This window comes from Falco biarmicus, chromosome 12 (assembly GCF_023638135.1).
Source record: "Falco biarmicus isolate bFalBia1 chromosome 12, bFalBia1.pri, whole genome shotgun sequence".
NCBI lineage: Eukaryota > Metazoa > Chordata > Aves > Falconiformes > Falconidae > Falco > Falco biarmicus.
Window position 1 is genome coordinate 15,732,964 of NC_079299.1, and position 19,678 is coordinate 15,752,641.

Consider the following 19,678-nt stretch of genomic DNA (forward strand, 5'->3'; position numbering starts at 1 on the left):
AGAAATCAGGGCCTCAGATTAGACAATTGAACTTTCAAAACAAGTTAGCTCTTATGTTGACGCTTGAGATCGTCCACTGTTCAGAAGGACACAGTACTCTAGCTGTTCGCCTTTTGAAAACCTTCCTTCTAATGAAATTTTGTAGGAAAATAGTTTTTCAGTTCCAAACACACCATCTGCAACCAACTTGGTGATGGTGGCGCTTCTTTTATCTGCTTCTACTGTAGATGGGTGTAAACTTCAACCTGAGGATGCAAGTTTGAAAATAGGGGGTTTGTGCACTGCGAACAGAATGAGTTGACAAGAGTTTTTTCAGTGGGTTTTTTCCTTAGCAATTCCCTCTATTTCTTCATTTTACTGAAGTTACCAGGCTTGCTTGCAGATTATTATGAAAGTAATTTGCTATGGAAGGTTTCCACTCTTCTATACATGCATTTTATGGCAGCTAAAAAATTGAATATTTGTGGTATTAGTGCATTCTTACATGTGTTTATTTTTTTTTTTTTAGATTCAATACACCTTAGGTGGGATATTAGGTAACCAGGATTATTGATAATCCTTTCATCCGTGTCACATTTTGTATGCTGTGTAAACAAGTGAATGAAAATTAAATCTTTACTTCCCAACTATACTAAGCAACATTTTTATGATAAAATTATATTTAAAAGGGACTTGAGGTTTGGAGTTTGAAGAAAGTTGAGAGCTGGAAGTATTTTTGAGAGCTATCCACGCAAACTAACTAACTACAGCAGTAAAATTAATTAAAAGCAGTCTTTACTCAAGCAATTACTCAAATTAGAACAACCACATTATATGTTACAAGCAGACATATGCTGTGTATCCACTTTGTATTTAGTCTTAGTTGTACTATTCATACTTGACATATTTTTGTCTGAATTGGAAGTGAATTGTAGTGCTCCAGAGACAGAAGGGCTCATAATATTGGTTAGAGCCTCATTTTAAAATTTACTCCACAATACTGTGCTGTTGAACCTTCTTACTTCTCCAGGACCTCCAACAGGTGTATGGTGCTTCTTGCTCTGCATGACGCTGGTGATCCACACAAAAACTACCCAGAATAAAATTATTGAACTTACCTTCCCTTGTGACTAGAATGTAAGGCATAGTCAGTAGAAAATAATGTTGATGCTGTAAAATTTGGATTGTAATGATGCTACAGGAAGAGTGAAAGGACCTTATTTTAGATTTCTGTAATTCCTTATGTTAAATTCCTAGAATAGCCTGTTCTATTAGGTATCTTAGTTTTGGGGATTTTCCATCCACTCTACAGTCTTTTAGCAGAGGAGATGGAGAATAGTTGCCTGTCCAGACAGGTACTCCTCTGCACAGTCAATTGGGATGCCAAAAGTTTTTCTGCTCTCCAGCAACAATGTATCTTGGTGTCAGGAAGGATAAAAAATACTTTTCTTAGGGTCAGAAAACAATTCATCATTTCTCAGTGCAATTGTTGGTACTTCTTTTGAGACATTATTCATCTCTTTGCCCATAATGCTTTTTTTTCCTCTCACTTTGAAGACAATTAAAGCAAATAAGGTAATTTCACATAGTTAAGAATCAGGACTTAGTAGAAAAAAAGATCTTTTTGAGTAAATTCATTGGGGAAAATGACTGACTTTTCAAATTTAAATTGTCTTTGCTTTTCAGGGTTAAGATGGGATTTGTGCAAAGTTTACTTGAAACTTCAAATGAATAGGAAGACGTCTCATAGCTTAATAGTGCAAATAAAAGACAAAATTTGAATTTTGAGATCAGACATCTGTACATGTGGTCATCTGAAGTGCTAGGGAAAAGTGACAAAACTTTCAATTTGGCTTAGCTTGGAAAGGAGATTCTTAACCACCTGGCATGAAGCAGTTGTTGGACAGCTTTATACCACCTACTCAGAGCTTCAAGGGATGGTTCACCTGTCACCCCTAGTTGCCCCTTTGTTTTCTGTGTGTAGCATTGGCAGGCAGTAGAGCAGAGTTCCACTAATCTTTCACTATCCCAGTTAAAGTAATCAGTAGCTGCTGTGACTTCTTTGTATCTGTGGAGCAGTGCAGAGGCATAATGTCTCCAATAATCAAATGTCTTCTTTAAAAAAAATCTCAAAATTCTTAGCACTCTGTCCTGAGAATTTTCTAATAGCATGCTGTTCTTCAAGAACTTCATCAAGAACATCACATCAGATCTCAGTATTTGTTATCAGAATGTGTGACAGCATTCTTTAAAATATGTGGTAAAAAGCCACAGAGGAGAAAAAAATATTATTTTTTTTTTGATACTGGATAATTTATTTCTAGTAGAAAATTTTCTGTAATATCATACAGGATTCAGCATTTTTAGATCCAGGGAAGACGACAGAGGTTTTGTGTTGCTTTGGACTAGTAGTGCTCCACCTGATGGTTAAGCAAATGATACTCAGAAAGCTGTCTCTGTGTGTTGATGGTTGCTTTAAAGAATTGTTATGCCTTGGCTAGCTAGTGCAGAAGGACCTGACACTTTAGTAAGCACTATGAGAGTAATAAAACCAACTTAATTTATATATTCTTAGCATTATGCTTTTTGTTAGTGGTGTTCTTCTATAGAAAAAGCTTGGATGTCTTTTTTGGTTAGATCATACCTCAATGTGGTAGGATGGATGACTCAGGTTTTTTTCTTGCCCTTCCCATAGGTTCATTCTGTGTGTTTAAGTGATATAATCTGTCTCTGTCTCCTAGTTTGGTTCCTAATGTGAAAAATTGGGACAACAGAAATTCGTGATATCATCAAGTTCTTGTGATGTAGATTCCATTATTGTGCTGAGATTTTATGATATGGTGATAAGTACTGTAGAAATGCCTGCATTTTGTATGTCTCTGCATATATTGCATTTCTCCATCCATCATCCGACTATTCAGTGATAATTTTTTTTCAAACCCTACTACTGTAAGAAGTGCCATGAAGCTGTCTGGAAGTAGACTTCATTGCTCTTATGGCACATTTGTAGTGGATCTCCTACAGTAATGGTGAAAGGATACCTGCCAAGAGTTGAAATGTGGACAGGTGTTGCTCTGTGAGCACTGTCTCTCTCCTGTGTCTTCAGACATGCCAGATCATAGTCCTTCTTGAGGCACTCCTTTAAACACCAACACAACTTAATTCTTCCATTTGTGTCAATAGAGATTCCAATGTTTTCTGGCAACTATTCTCTGTTGTCACACTGTAGTTATCAAGGTGATAAAGAGTTTTAAAACCTCCAGTAAATGTTGCAAAATATTTATTTTTGCAAAAAGAAACTCTTCTTTCTCTCTGTTTCCTTGTACCATGAGATTTTTTGCCCGTCTAGGACTTGTAGTATATTTATAGCCTTTTAAATGCAAGCGCTATTTGGGGGCCTTTTGATATTCTTTTGCCTATACATGTGTAAATAATTGACTATCATATGTAAGTGGGTGTATATGCAAATAGGTACCCATCCAATGTTATGTATTTATAACCAAATTCATGATACAAAATGAGAATAATTTTATTTTAAATATGAAAGAATTATTTTACATGTGTTCGCAGGACATTTAATCCATATCCATATGTATGTGTTTGCAGGAAATAAATTACACTTTTCACAACCTAGTGGTAGTTGTTAACTCATAGGAATTGCTGCATTACAGCTGTATGTTTTCAAACAGAAGCAGAACTCTCTTATGCTTGCAACTTCAAAATGTAGGTCATTGTGTTGGTGAATGTAGGTCAGAGTGAAGGGGACGAAGACAGAATGCAGACTCCTCCCCATGGATCTTTAAGCTTATCCCTGTTTTGAAGGTAAAGAGGCTTACCTACCTGTTCAAGCACGAGAAGCTTTTCCTTTTACTAAAATTAACACAGGTATCCTGGCTTCTGGCATCTTGGCTTAGCTGGAAGCACTGTGTGCTTCCACACTTGAGACCTGTGTTCGTAAAAGACCTCCTGACTCCTGCTTTTTTAGCTGCTAGCCACTTATATCATTGCTGAGGTGATACTTTCATCCCTATGGGGGAAGGCAGCGGGGAGGAGAGTCTGCATTGCTAGCATGTGTCTAAAGAAAAGCATTGTCTTCCCAAAGGTGCTTTACCCTTCGCTCAGCACAGAGCTATCTGATACACCTGCAGCTTCAGCCGGTATCAACATTGTAATGGTAGCAGGGAAAAGAACGGTGACCCCTCATAAAAGATTTAGTGACACCATTCAAAGTGCCCTTTCAATAATAACCGTAGAAAAGTGAGAGACATTTGACGGAGGGTTATGAAAACTCAGATGTTGAAGGATTTTGCTACAATTGACATGTATTTTTAAAACTCGCTCAGGCTAAAAGTTTGCTATAAAAGGTTTTAGATTTTTTGTGTTTGTGGGTGTGGGGTTTTTTTTGTAATGTGAGATATAAGTATTATAAATGGTATTAAATTAGCTGTGTCTTCACTAAATATTAAAAAGCACTTCTATTGCTTGAGTATACACCAGTCACTGCAAACTGAAACATTCTTTATATTATACACTAAAATATTTAAACAGTTATTATATTTATTACAAAATCTGTCATTTTAGCATATTTCAGTGCTCAAAAGCATTGAAATGCTCAAAACGGAGGTGGAAAATCCTGTACAATTCATAGTGTATGTTTCACTGAAGAATGGGTAGTGTTGTGTGAATATTTTATTTTAATCCTTAACAAGTCTAAGTAAAATAGCACATTCGTTTCGCAAACACCTGATCAGCCTAAATTGTCATAAACAGAAGAAATACCAATATTGCTTTAGTGTTTTTGTTATATGTAGAAATTGATGCTCTATTTTTTTTACCTTTAAGATCTTTATATGTTACATGCAAAGTTTTGACCAAATCCTGTCTAGGCTTTTCCTTGGTAAACATATTCTTACATTTTCATTATTTATCACTATGAGTAAGACTAGTTCAGAATATTTTCCAGATGGAAAGGAATAATTATATATTTGATGTTTACATTCAGGCTTTAAGTGATTTAAAAGGAAGACAGTTTTTCCTGCAAACTTCTGCTTCTATTAAATATGTTGTGATGTTTTTAAAGTCTCGAGAATAAAAAATTACAAAAAATAATCTAAAGGATTCACATATGTAGTAAACTGCATGGAATTAGTTTTACCTGTCTAGAAATATCTAAAGGATGCTCCTGCATGTCTGTTTTAACTTCCGTTTACTGAAACTACTGAAGTGTCTGTGGTTCATAACATTAAGTTTGTGTCCCATTAATTCGTAGCAGTGTGTTGTGGGAGGAGGCTAGCCCTGCTTTTTACGTGTAGGTAGGCATGTAAATACGTTTTTTCATCACTAAGCAACAACAGATGGAAAACACATAACAACCATCATTTGGCCGCATATGCCTTTGATTCATCCTCCCTTAACTTTGGGAACCTAACTCAAGTGCCTGAGTACGAGTCTGTTTTCCCGAGGCTCCCTCCAGCAATGGAGGTTGGTGCCCGCAGGAGAGCACACCAGCCACACAGGATCTGTGCTACCCTCTCTGTGGGTCACGGCGCTTCAGTCAGGTGTTCTAGTGAGATGGGAAACTGGTCTGATGAAAAACAGCAAGTTTCATGAGTGAATGATGTTAAAAGGGTAAATTTGCATGGATGTCTTCAAGTACTTGCCAAGGTTGACCGTGACCCGTGTAAGTTTTGTGATGAAAGTTTATAAAATTGTGAATAATACAGATTAGATGAAAAAAAGCATGATTGCTCCTATCTATTCCCATATGAAAACCAGAGCAGCTCTAATGAAAATGACACAGAGGCAAGTACAAAATAACAGAGAGAAGGTGTTTCTTTAGCCAACAGAGTAAAACTGTGGTGCTGTCCGCCACAGGACATTGCACTATGGGAAGTTTACCGCAATCCACAGAACAACTAGAATAATCCTTTGGTGACTATTAAACAGAACTTATTACTTGTGTCACCTCTCCTCCTCAGGAACTTCTTGAGCCACAACTAGAACTCATGCTGCATTACTGCCCTAGTCCTGTGTTTGTCCTTAGCGCACGTTACTGGTCAGTGCCCCTTACAGTCAGACTGATGCCCGACCTAAGAAAACCTAAGAGAAAAGGAGCTAAATAAAAAGAAACTGTGAAGAAACTAAATGATGGTAGAGGACAGATAATGAAAAAGGAGGGGCCTCCTGTCCACTGTTAGAAAGAGGCTACAAGGCAGGGCGGGCTTCACATCTGGCCTGGTACAAACAGTTTGATGTTCATGTGAATGCTCAAATGTCAAAAGTTTCATAGAATTAAATTTGACATATCGTTCAAAGTCTTGACAATTGTATGTGTATGTATAGATAAATGTTTATGTTGATGTGTGTGAGCATGTATCTATAAAGTAAATTTCTGATCATTGGTAAGGATAAAATCTGTGAAATATTCCGTTTCAATGCTTAAAGCATAAGTCTTCCATTAAAAGTCTTATTTGTTTTTTATTACATGGTATTATGGCAAATTTAGAAAATGAAACATTTGGTAGAGATCTGCAAATGGTATTGTGTATTCAAATATTATTTTAGGGGAAAATATTCTATTCTAAGGTGGCAAATTTCTTTGTTTTATAGGTCTCTGGCCATCTGAAGAAGTGCTGGCTTACTACTGCCTAAAGCACAAAGAAATATTCAGGTACAGAGTTAAATATAAAAAGATATTTTCCAATTTGTTAGTTTTATTGTATCTGCATGGTAAAGATTGCTATGATTTAAGTCTTCAGATTAAATTTAAAATGTTCAAGGTGAAAGCATGTTGCTCCTAACAAAGAATTCTGAGCTGCCTTTGGGTACTAATATTGCACAGCAAGCTTTCTGCTATATGTCAAAGACTTTTGATTTCCACTCAAGGCGTTTTATTTCACTTTGATTTTTGGGAAACAAAAGTGAAGCTCCAATCAATCAGTACTGATTGTGAAGGTCAGGAAAAATAAAAGACATTCTTTAAACTGACATCTGTTGCAAAAGCAAGCAAAGTATTACTTGATAAAACACATAATAATCACTGCATATAGCAATGGAGGAATTTGCACCTGTGTTTAAGTGTTGTGAAACACTTTTGAGAAATCCTGCACTTTTAGTTGTTTTCATTTTTTCACATTTTCTAAACTTGTAGAAGACATTTATCAAGGCTCCAACAGGAACACCTGAAAATAAAATCCATCCTGCATCCTCTGTCTTTCCCCTTGAGTGTACAGAGCTTTGCACTTGGAAATCCTTGAAGTTTCATTGTCCAGAGGATGAGTGGAGTGCAAGAAAAGCCATTATAACAACGCATTTGGAGGCATAAATTGTGTTCTGAGTGAGCGTGCAAGGCTAATACCAAGTAAACAAGGTTGGACTCTATGAAATCCTTCAGTCTGCGTACATATAGTGTTGGTAAAATACAGAGGACCAACCTGTAAGTCCCTGCCCCTTGTACCAAAGCTGAAAGCATATCAGCCGTGACCTGGTTCCTGCAGCTGGCTCAGACTCCTATCTGAAGTCAAAGATGTGGCACCAAAGCATGCCCTGGTTTGTAAAGCCTCGTTTCTACTTGGTCCACCACCTGAACGAAGCCCACCCTGTTAGAGGAGGCAGCTAACACACCCAATTTGGCCGTTGTTGCTCATTCTTCCAAGTCTAGCTGGGCACTGTATTGTGTGACTTTTGCTGCTGTCGTGGTGTCCCTGTAGCACTTTGCCATCCAGCCTGTGCCATGGCCCATATGCTGTGCTTGCTCTCAGAGGCTCTTCACAGCAAACCTCCCCGGGCTGCTCACTAAAAGGGTGTTTTCCTGGTTTGGGTATGCAAGCCTGGATACTCAGAGACTGATCAGTCACACTTCTGTGGAGGAAATGGGCAGTTTCACATCCTGATTTCTCAGGATTATGCCCTCTCAACAGTACCTTCAGAGCAGAGTTTCTGATTTTAATTATCTTGGATAAATGTCACTAAATATTGCCTAAAAGAGATATTATTTTTAAAATCTGTTAATAAGGGAACTTTGCACTGAAATAAATTATTTTTATGTGTAAGTATGGATGTGTATATGCTGGTATATTAAGTACATAAAAATTTGGTTCAAAATGCACTAAAACTCCCACACTAGCTCCTTCCTGCGTTTATTTCAATAAGCATGACTCTTACAAAGGATTAAGTGCCTTGTAAATCTCATATATATAACCATACGTGTATGCTTTTAATATATATGACATATATGGTGTAGAAAAATAAAAACTTATGTGAGGAAAAACCTATAATCATTCCATTTAAACCACAAACAGCAAATTTCCCACATCTGTTATTGGGTTTACGTACAGCTTGTTCCTCCAAACTGTGCCCGTCTTTGGTCTCATTTCCATGAAATAGGACAACTAGACTTTTTTCAAATAAAATTTGTAGTCTTGAGAAAAATAAATCTATCCCATCCAGACAGCAGCTCAGCAAACAAAATATCAGCATCTATCTACTGATATTGATATGGTATCCTAGATGCTCTTCCTAAACATCAGAGTCAAGCGAGTAGGAAGGTAGTACTTTCACATAAAAACAGGTTTTCAAATGTTGGTGTTTTAGGGGACAATAAAAGGTACACCAAAAAAAATCTGTTTAGCTGAAATTCCATTTTCTGCCTGTCAAAAATGTCTCAATGGGAATGTTTCTGCCAGCTGTAACAGTTGCTGCAGATTTAGCTATAAAGCAGCGTGTTCCTAAACGGAGGCTCCGCCGTGCCCTGGACGCCGCTCCATGCAGTTTCGGCGCGGGGTCAGCGTCCCTCCCTCCTCCCCTCCTGGGGCAGGCCATGGCTCGGGAGGACATTCTTTGTGGCTCCCCCTGCAAGCTCCCATCCGGCACGCTCTGCGCCAAATTATATTTCACATGCACGTCTTAATAACAGCTCAGTATGGTCTAAGTTAAAAGCAGCCTTTTAGACCATGTATTCAACCCTCTGCTTGGGCTCAGTTTAGGCTCTTGACACTAACTTCGTTCCGTTTTCTGTGGCTTAACTGTTTGCTGTTCCCATCGTTGTTCATAACAGCATTGTTTGTAGGTCACTTGCAGTTTTAAGTGCTAATTGAAGGATCGGATTTCTTCGTGTGTAATTGTTTTGTGGTATATGGCTTGTTTTAAAACTACTCTCTTTTTATATAAAAAGGCTTTTAGGCATAACTATATGGAGAGATATATAAATAATATTAATTTCCTCATTTACTTCTCTAACTGTTTTTGCAATAATGAATGTGGATTAACATTGTTATCCTTTCCTAACAATTATCTTTCGCTACTCTAGCTAGTTTAGTTCTAAAAGACAGAGCCATTGACAAGGGAAAAAAGGGAACCTTCTCAGATTTTTCAGCTCAGCGGTGGTAATGTTGCACTGAACACTAATGAGGGAACCCCCACTGATTTGCCTGCTTTGTGACTTTTCTATTTCATAATTATTTTTAAAACGCAAAACGACATGAGGTAGCCTAGTCATGTCTCTACAACTTCCTGGTAGCTCAGTTCTTACTGCAGATGGCAATTTGTTCTTGTAACATATATGTCTCTCTGACCATTTTCATCTAATTTGTATGGGTTCTACCATTTCCTTTCTCTCTTTCAGGGACCTTGCTGTGTGTGAGCTAGGGGGTGGCATGACATGCTTGGCTGGGCTCATGGTAGGTCTTTTCTCAATTCCAATCCCATTCAGAGGAAGAAACAAAAGGAAAAATGTTCCAGTGCCTCCAACTGCTGGGTCAGAGAACTGTCAACAGCCTCAGCTGCGGTCAAGCTGCAGAGTCTTGAGAGACCTTCTAGATTGACTTGCTTTCGTATCATATTGATTTTATGGTTGCCTCGATGAGCAGAAACATTTTACCTCCGTGTAGTCAATATCTTTTGTTGTGACATTCCAGGCCACGTACGGTCTGTCTTTCATTGCCATAGTCGAAGCATTTTTTTTTTCAGATTATAGTCCCATTTGCTAAGATACAGGAATAGCCTGGCGAATCACAGTTGGAGCACCATGATATAGCTGCTAATGTTTTGCCTGCATTATTACACCAACAAACATGATCCAGAGCTCTCGGTAATTAGATTCTTTTGAATTAGATTGGCCATTCAGGAGAGTCGTTCACCATTCTCTGGGTTCTGAGTCATGTATTCAGGAGATATTATGTAGCAGTGCAGTGCATTAGACAAGTTTTTATGTCTCTACAAATAAAAGCATATTGTTACACTGATTGGCATTTGACAAACCTGTCGCTCTTATACAATGTGTCGAGGTTACAGCCCAATGTGCGAGCATGTCAAAGCTCACAAAAAAATTACCCTTACAAAGCCATCTGCCTGCAATGCAAAGTTATATGAAGGGCATCAGGCAGTCAGACAGAAGCAAGCTGAAAGGCAGAGTGACAGCCTTGTATGATGGCTCTACTAGATAAACAGAAGCCCGCAAATGAAAGCCTCTCAGAATACCATCATCGGCTGTCACAATGCAATTACGGAACAGAATGATAGCAAGATAGAGGCTCCCGCAAATGGAATGATAAAAGTATTGACTGATTTGATTGAATGATTAAAATAATGCAGACATAAAATGAAAAAAGATTGAAGATTGTTACAGAGAAATAGGTGAGGAAGCATGATACTGAAGGCTTGTCACTCCTGTCTTCACTTCCACACAGACAAGCATATTTGCTCATTGTTTGCTGTGCTCTTTTTTTCAGGTTGCTATTTCTGCAGATGTCAAAGAAGTTCTGTTAACTGATGGAAATGAAAAGGCCATCAAAAGTATCCTTATTCAGATAGAAAACTGGTTTGTTGTGCTCGTTCCTTTTTACTGGCTGAGTAACAATCGATATAAAGACAGACAGCATGGGGTATATTAAGAAAAAGTCCCCACATAAGTAATTAAAAAAATATCTTGAAGAGAGCTACAGCTTCCCCACAATAAATGCCACATTTTCTTCTTTAATTAAAAATGTACGTGTTGGTATAGAGCAAGTACAGTAGTAAATATTTGTCTTGTGGTTGAGTGCTGAAAGATTCCTTGTGTGTATGCTGCACATTACAGGAGGTGTAGCAGTGAATCAAATCATTAGCTCCTCTCCACATATCCATTTTGCAGAACTAGATTTTATTTGGGTTTTTTTTACTTTCAGATACTAGCCTCTTAAAACATACCCACTATTTGTATACTGTCGTAGCTTTTCCAGCAGATATTGAAGTGAATGGTTTCATTGTTGCTGCTAAGTTATAACTGCCTACAAATTACCCATTTAGTGTGCTTAATCAATTATCAATTTATCATTATTTCTCTTGATGTAGCATTGTGAAACTCCTCTGTCCCTTGTAAAAAATATTTTATAATATTTCTTATATTAGAATAAATTGCTATTATGCCTTTCTAATATAAACACAGAGTTCAGAAAATTGAACTGGACTTTGGCTAAGCAAGAGAATGAGTGGGCATGATTTGTGGCCCCATTAAATATCAGCACAGAACAAGAACAGATATATACAGTGAATACTAATAGCCCTTAGAAATCGAGAGGGAAAAAAGGAAGCTATCTATTTGCTTTTGTTCCTTAGTAATCTTTCCATTTGCATTTTAAGGCAGACTAGTTTTTCAGGTTTTGACCACTGCATCATCAAAATTACTTAGATTTGAGTTTTGTATGTATTTGAGCTAACGTAATGAGTATTTAGTGAAAAAAAAAAAGTTAAACTTATCTGTGGTTTAAAAAAATTGCAGTTGCAGATGACTGTTAAAAAAGAGACATAGTAGTATAATAATATTAGCCACTACCTTTTAAAAAGACTTTCTCAGCGGTAACTGAGGTAACTATAATTGCTTACAACACTTTAACAATTTCATGGAAAAAACAGCCAATCCTAGATCATATCTTTTAAAACTTGAAGGAAGGCTTATAATAGTCTCCTTTTCATGAAAATGCAAGTTCTCAGTTTTATTCCAGGGATTTTTATTTTGATAAATTCTAGTTTGTTATACTGATGTCTTGTGGAGGAAGTATTCATTATTCTGTGGATTTTAATCAGCATCACCCCTTCCAATTTTTCTTTGATGTCATTATGAAGACAAAAAACATGGGAGGAAGAAAGTGTTTCAAAACTAGCCTAACAAAACAAACTGATGTTTTGTAGAAGCATAGGTATTTAACAGAAGGTCATTTTACCCACAGAAATCTTCAGGTGAGCTCAGTAATCATCAAGTCAGCAAATATCTTGCATAGTAGATTCCATAAACATACCTGAACTTTTTTGAAATTTAGAAGTCTTCTATAGCAAGGAAAATTGGTGAGTGCTAAAATTATTCACTCTGTCTTTGGAATTAAACACATTAAAGTGCTTTTATTCCTTAAGAAGATACTGTTAAAGTCATCTAATTAACACACCTTAATTTTTCACAACATGTTTTAGAAATATCTTTTATTTCCGAAAGTCTTACAAGAGGTCTTCATCTGTATTCACTCAGTGAATCCCTTTCAGAGAAGTGATTGGTGCAAGGCTCTAACAGGAATTTATTTTTCTTTTTTAACATTTGGTGCTGAAGGCTCAGCATTCAAAGTGCTTTTATTGTGTTGGATTTTACAATGGGCTTAATATTAGCAGGGTGCCAAAGTGCAGCAGACTAAGAACTTTACAGTGTAGATGGAGTGTATTCTTAAAAGTGCACATAATAAAATTTATGTTGCATTTTATGTGTTTTATGGACTTCAGTAGTAATTTTATGATCTGTCTTAAAGTAGTTTTCTTTGCATTCTTTTCTATAGTGACGAGCTATATATAACAGAAGTTTAGGCTAAATTTAGATCTGTTTCAGCCACACCAGACTCACTGAAATCGGGAAGAATTTTTAGAGTAAGTGGAAATAGTGTTTGGCCCCAAGTGCACCAGACCACAGATGATGTATTTCTACTCATTTTTATTATTACTGATGGTATTTTTTAATTGTTTAGCATACCAAATGAAATTACTGTGGGATAAAATACTGTTTTCTTTTCTAGATTTTGCTCTTCAGGAATAGTTAATACCTAGTATTATGCTTTTTATGTAGGTATTATAGATTAAAATAATCTTGTTTAAAAATTACTGTTTACATCTTCCCTTTAAATTTCTTAGGAAGCTTAAATTACATGCCAGTCATACTATAATATCCAAAAATTACTTTCCAAAAAGTAAAAGTGGTTGTCAACAACAACAACAAAAAAAAATCACTGTCAGAAGCCAGGAAATCACCAAGCAAGCCTGCTAATTATTCTTAATGGGCAAGATGAGCACATTAAGAAACAAATGAATACATCAGTGAAAAGTAATTGAAAATCGACCTGGCAATAGTGCATTGCATCTGAGAATCTGCCTTTGTATTATCATCATCATCATAATTATTGTTGGTTTTGTTGTTGTTATCACTATTCAGTGAGCGTAACTAACAGCTTTGCTTTATGAAGTCTCAAGCTTTTGAGGATTTGATTTTTCTTTTAATTTTTGACATTCTTCATATTACTCTCCATTTCATACTTCCACATTTAGTATTCACTATGTATGTTTTCAATATTTATATTAGGATATGTTATTGAAATGTTACAAGTTAAAAACAATTTACAAATATGTTAATTTCAAATAATTGCCATTTTAACCATTTCATTGTGAAATATATAGCTATATTTTATATTAATCAATGGTCTTATGCATGAGGTTTAAAAGGATATGATTATTTCAGTTACTAGTCCATTTAAAAGACTTCCACTCACTCCTTTTGCTTATCATGGACAGGTTTTAATTGATTAACAGATCATTTATATTGCAAAGTCAATAAAATAAAGACAGGTTTTTGCTTTTGCAGCTTTGTTCAAAACTTCATTGTTGCTTTAGTGTGTTCTATGTAAGTTCTTTTAGGATCATTTAAATAAAGTATTAAAAAGAAAAATGTAGATATTTCAAGTGAATAATAATACATAGGCAAAGTTATCAGATTCACCCCCTTTTGTAATTTTGAGTGATATCCAGTCAGATACAAATTTTCCAACTTAGGTAGTATCTGTGACATAGTGAGTCATGAACATCAAATTCTATTTCCCCAGAACAGTGGAAGCATCTATACACGGTTCAACATGTCCAAACCAAGGATGAGGTTCATTTTTAGAAAAAAATGTCTCCTATTCCAGAGAGGCTGTGTACCTTCTGCCTTAGCTCTGTTTCACACCATGCACTGGTGACTTGAACTACTGTCTGAAAGCATCAATAATACAAAACATTGTTGCAGTGCACTATAATGGCCATTAAAATATAGTGTATGGATCTTTCAACAGTCCTGGGAAATTTAGGTTAGAAAGGTCATGTTCAGCCTGAATGCTTGAAGACATGGGCTCATAAATTATTTAAAAAATGCTAGTGTTAACATGTTTACAACAATTATTAATAGTTTTGCTCAGTTATATAATTTAAGTGCAGTGTAGCTAATTTATCACCAATGTTATTTCTGCCTCTACTTAAAAATAGCATGCTTTTATTTATGCCTTCCTTTTACTTCACAGGTATAGACCATTCATTACTACTTCTCATTGTATATTGTCAAAAAGATTTAAAAGGCATGTCCAAACTACAGAGATTTGTTTAAACCAGTTTCCTGCTACTCCATTTCTAGGTTTTGGCTTCACAAAGTGTCAGTTGTCTTTTTTTAAAAATTTTTTGTATACTTGCTTTCCTAAAATAACTTTTTCTAAATAGCCAACCGTATTAGGAAGGCAAATTATGTGATTTCAGCAAAGCAATTAAAAAGATACATCACTGATATTTTAAATTAGCCTGACACTAGTGTTTAATTTTCCTATAAGAACACTGTCTTCAATAAGAAGGAGGGATCATTGACATCATTACCAAAAATGTCCATTTAAGATAATTTTTTTGATTTTGAGAGTTAATCATTCAAATACCTATAGATTCACACTGGGTGACATTTGGTATTCTCATAATTTTCGATTACTTGCTACATCTTTTCCTGCCAGTGGCTTCTGACTAACCACAGATGATTGATTATGAAGGTTATCTTTCTAGGCATAGATGACAGGGCACAGCTCCCCTTGAAACTTTTCATTTGCAGCCCTTGCTTCGGCCTGCCTGAATGGCTACCAAAGTATGACCTGATCTTCCAAACTGTAAGAATCTGAACCATGAGGCTGAGGCATTGAGACACAAGGCTAAGGCACTATTGCGGTGCCTATGGGGAAGAAAAGGCATTTATTGCGCTCTACTGTCTTTTATGGTGGTTCCAAACCATTCTCAAAAAAGCAAATGGACTAGAAACTCCCTTGCCTATAGGTTAAGGTGCTCCTGCTGTGCATTGGATTTCACCCAGACAGAGCCAGGAGCAAAGCTATGTGTCTTGTGGCAGGGCAGGTACTCAGAACCCCTAAGCCTCCAAAATCCCAACACTGTGATCTAGTGATACAGTCAAAAGCAGCAAAACTAAACTGAAGATTAAGTGACCATCTAAAAAAATTCTGTTCACCATGGTTATAATTCTTATATTTGCGAACAGTAGTTACCTTTAAATGTATGTAAGGTATGGGAAATATTTTTCAGTCCTCTATATTGCTGGCCTATAGCTACAGGGCTAGCAATTCATTAAATGAAACAGTCAATAGAGGTAAGCAACAAGAGCAAATTGCTGCATAGATATATGGCTGATGCGCTGGAGCAGCATTGTAGAACTTATGCTTCTGAAAAAAGACTGACTCTTAGCACAGATTAAAGATCAAACAAATAAAAGACATTATGAAGATATTAACAGTGGGGAAAAGTATTTTTTATTATTTTTATTACTGCTTTAGTTTTGTAGATAAGTCTTAACTTATATGGTACAGATGTAAGTGAGATCATCGCAAGAAACCAAAATGCAGGAGTATTTAAGGCTCAGAAAGTGTCAAGCTGGTAAGATGCTACTAAACTGTTTTACTGATTCTTGCATGTAAATGTGTATTTAACGTAAATGTGAATTGCAAAAAATTATGCAAAAATGTGAAAGTGTGACCTATACTACTGATGCTGACACAGATGTATATACAATGTAAGTGATACAGAACAGAAGTTTGGAAGTATCAAAAAAAAATTTAATTGCTTTTTAACATAGCAAATAGACTATGATGAATATTAGTGACATAACCTCGCTTTCCTTTTTATTTTTTTTAACATACATTATGTTTCTTCAAGCTGTGGTTTAGAGAATGGTTGAAATTTGGCTGTTTCAGAGTCAACGTTACCCATTGCACTGAATATGAGGCTTGGAATGAATGTACCTAAATCACTGGCAAGTTTCATTTTAAATAGTTTTGAGAATTCAGGGTGGCAACAAATCCTATTTGCCCCCAAGGTAGACATCGGAGCATCCATGGGACACTTTTTAGTCACTGTGTCTGTGCAATCAGTTATCTTGTCACTGCAAAGACAGATGGGGAGCATGGGAGCCAGGCACAGCATGCTGGGACCCTTCTCTCATTGACTATGTCCAAAGGTGCAGGGCACGCTCAGCATTCTTCTCATAGTGTGCCAGCTCTGTTGTCTCCAAGTTGGCCCCAAAAGCATTCTCTGGAGGGTGAATGTTGTAGAGGTTCAGAGAATTTGGTTTCAGATTCTCTCCAGAGCCCTTCATGACCCACCCTATAATAGGTGGTGCCACTGAGGTTAGCTGTTTAACTGTTTCATTGAGGCATATCCAGGTACAGTAGGGACTGGAAGCAGATGAAATTTTGAAGTGTGTTCACCTCTTGTAGTATTTTAAAAGTAAATTGTAAAGTACTTCATATTCATGATATAGGGTTAAGAATTAGAATGTGCTTAGAGATGGCTACCTGAGAGCAAATAGTGCATTCTTATTGTGTGTCTAAATCTTCTTCTTTTTTTAATATTCTCATTCCAGAAGGGCTCTCAGTCCTTCTCAAAGTGACAAAAGTAAAGTTGAAAAAGGGCTGAGAAAGGCAAGCTGTCACAGCAGAATAAGCTTATTAACATAGAGGGTTAAACCCATAAAATTTTAATGGCTATCGATCACATCATTTATCCTTAGAGAAGTTCTTTTTAGTGAGCACTTAGGATTAGAAAAATTCTGCCTTCGTTAGAGTGTACATGCATATAACTTAGAGATATATCTCTGCATCCTAATAAGTGCCTACCAAGTAGACAAAGGGCCACGTGGGCCCCAGGAATGGTCTTTCAGGTTCCATGTGCTGTACGCTTCTTGTAAGCGGCCTCAGACACTCATCTCTGCTGAGGAGAGGCTGTGTGGTACGTCCACCCAGAAGCTCAGATTTTGCAGATTTCCAATTGCAGTCTACTTTGTGTGAGATTTCAGATTTCATCCCTTGTCAAGACTTCAAACCTGGTCTTTTAGATATCAATCAAAAGCACATTTTCTACCCTGTCCTCATTTACATTTATCTAATGCTTAAGGTCATTTGTGATCATTTGAGTGTATTTCAGCATATGGAATCAGTGAATAATAGATTTCAGCCTCACGCTGTGAAGAAAGATTGTGTTTTTACAAGACATGATGTTGTTTACTGGGTGTTAATAATCACTAATTAATAAACATATCTAGACATCATAAAATGTTGCATTTTAAGGAGTAAAAATGTCAAGTGTTTAACTTCTTGAGTGCAATAGCATTTGGGGCCATATTTGCATAAATAAAATAATTAAATTACAAAATAAAGTTGAAGTGCTATATCAAAACATAAGGCTTATTATAATAAATACATAATTTGATTCTTAGTTCTACATTCTTAAGATTTTTGTTGCAGATTTTTTGTAAGTGTAAAGTTTCATTTAAAAAGTATTCAAATTACTCTCTAATCCCCAAAATAATGATCATCTTGCATTTTTCTATCTTATAAACATTAATGGTTGCTTTTTCCTATCAAAATTAAGGTTAGTTATTTGAGAAGTGACATGTGATGAAGGCAGTAACAAAGTTATTCGATCACTTCTCAAGGCCCTGGAGAAACTAAAAGGCTGATGTAAAATCTGAAATATTCCCTAACTCACTTTTCCTACAACCAAAACCATTAGTTATATAATGATAATTGAGGGGAGGAAAGAACCACAAGAAAATGTAGTGTTTTGTAGGGAAGAATGCAACACTGGCATGCAAAGTGACATTAGGTGACTTCTTTTATGTTGATCAGTTCTTGCAGGCAAGTGAATATAGGAATGTATTCAAGTGACTTACTGCAACATTCACTTAATCTGGAGAAGGCATGTTCCTCACTCTAACATATCATTTAAACAGTGTCCAGTCTTGTAACTTTGCACACTGTCCCGTACAAAGTTACAAGATTCTTTTCTTACAAAAAAATAATTCAGAAGAAACTCTTCTCACTGCTCCTTCATCTCATGTCAGGATCTTGTACTCTTTTCCTTGCACATGGAGCATAAATTATCAGTAAGAGTCAGTTTGTAACTGTTCCAGACATGTAAGTCTAGACTTGGAAAATATACCAAAACATGTATGGCGCAAAAAGGAACAATCTAGTAACAGCCAAGAGAAGATAGATTAGGACAACCTGCCATACATTTATTTATTTAGATTTATACAAAATGCAGCAAATGAGCACTTATCTAGCTCTCTGCCAACTCTTGATTATTGTTTAAAAGTACAGTAATGTAAGCCAAACTGGCAGTTTGTCATATTAAGTGTTATAATATAATAATAGATATTTCGTAAACAGTTTATTTCAGCAGTGGATATACAATTCTATTTTATTTTTAGCTTTCATGAGTATGTTCAGAATTTTTTGCTTATGCTTACTGGAAATAGGTGCAGTAATGCTGCCAAGTTACTAATAATGAGTAATTACTATTAATACACCAAGAAGGTGTATTAATCCTATGTATGGGTTTGACAATGTTATTTTTTTTTCACAGTTTAAAAATTATCTATGAATCATGTTTTTTACCCCATAACTTAGCATATGAGTTATCTGATAGCAGTCTTTGTACCATCAATTGTTACTGGTTTGACAGGCATTATATCATCGTTTTGAACATGTCCACCTATGATTAAATTACCAATAACAAAGTCAGGGGATCTCTACTCTTTTTCTTCTCTTTGTTTTAATGTGGAGCTGTTCTTGAAGCAGGGGTTTCGATAGTAAAATTTTGAAAAATTTTTGTTATTACAAATGTCATGAGGGATAAACATTATCAAAGAGGAAGGCTTAGAGTATATTCTGAAGGTTAATAGACTCTGTCTGTCTTGCCTACTAGGGAATTTGTTCTTCCGTCAGATTCCCTTGTCTGAAAAGACCAAAATCTGGTAGGAACAAAATTTGTATACTTGCTTCTGATACAGGACTGTGGACAAGTCTGTTGTTTTGCTGAGAGCTGCCACAGAGAGATTACATTCCATGTCAGAGCGTAAACAAGTACATTTAACATCAAGTCAGTGAGATAAATGCTTGTGGTGTGATGCACCCTTTGATTCGATTAGTAATAATGTATCACATATTCCTTGTTCATTCCATAGTCAGCATTGGAGCCCACATCAAGAATGTATGATCATGTGACCAAAAGTGACAATTCCTTCTCTGTAAAGGTTAACAGATAGGTTATAATCTTACCCAAATTTTTGTGTTCCTTACAAATGTAATGAATTTATAAAATTGCAGAATTAAACCTAAAA

General features: G+C 36.1%; 1 protein-coding gene across 1 annotated transcript in view; it reads left to right on the plus strand.

The window, feature by feature from the left end:
- The window catches only part of CAMKMT (calmodulin-lysine N-methyltransferase), a 221,771-nt gene that overhangs the window by 169,734 nt on the left and 32,359 nt on the right, over positions 1–19,678 (plus strand). Inside the window, exons 4-7 of the mRNA XM_056357080.1 lie at positions 6,589–6,649; positions 9,602–9,656; positions 10,707–10,770; positions 15,867–15,933. Coding sequence (XP_056213055.1) covers positions 6,589–6,649; positions 9,602–9,656; positions 10,707–10,770; positions 15,867–15,933 — 247 coding nt within the window. The remainder of the gene's footprint in view (positions 1–6,588; positions 6,650–9,601; positions 9,657–10,706; positions 10,771–15,866; positions 15,934–19,678) is intronic.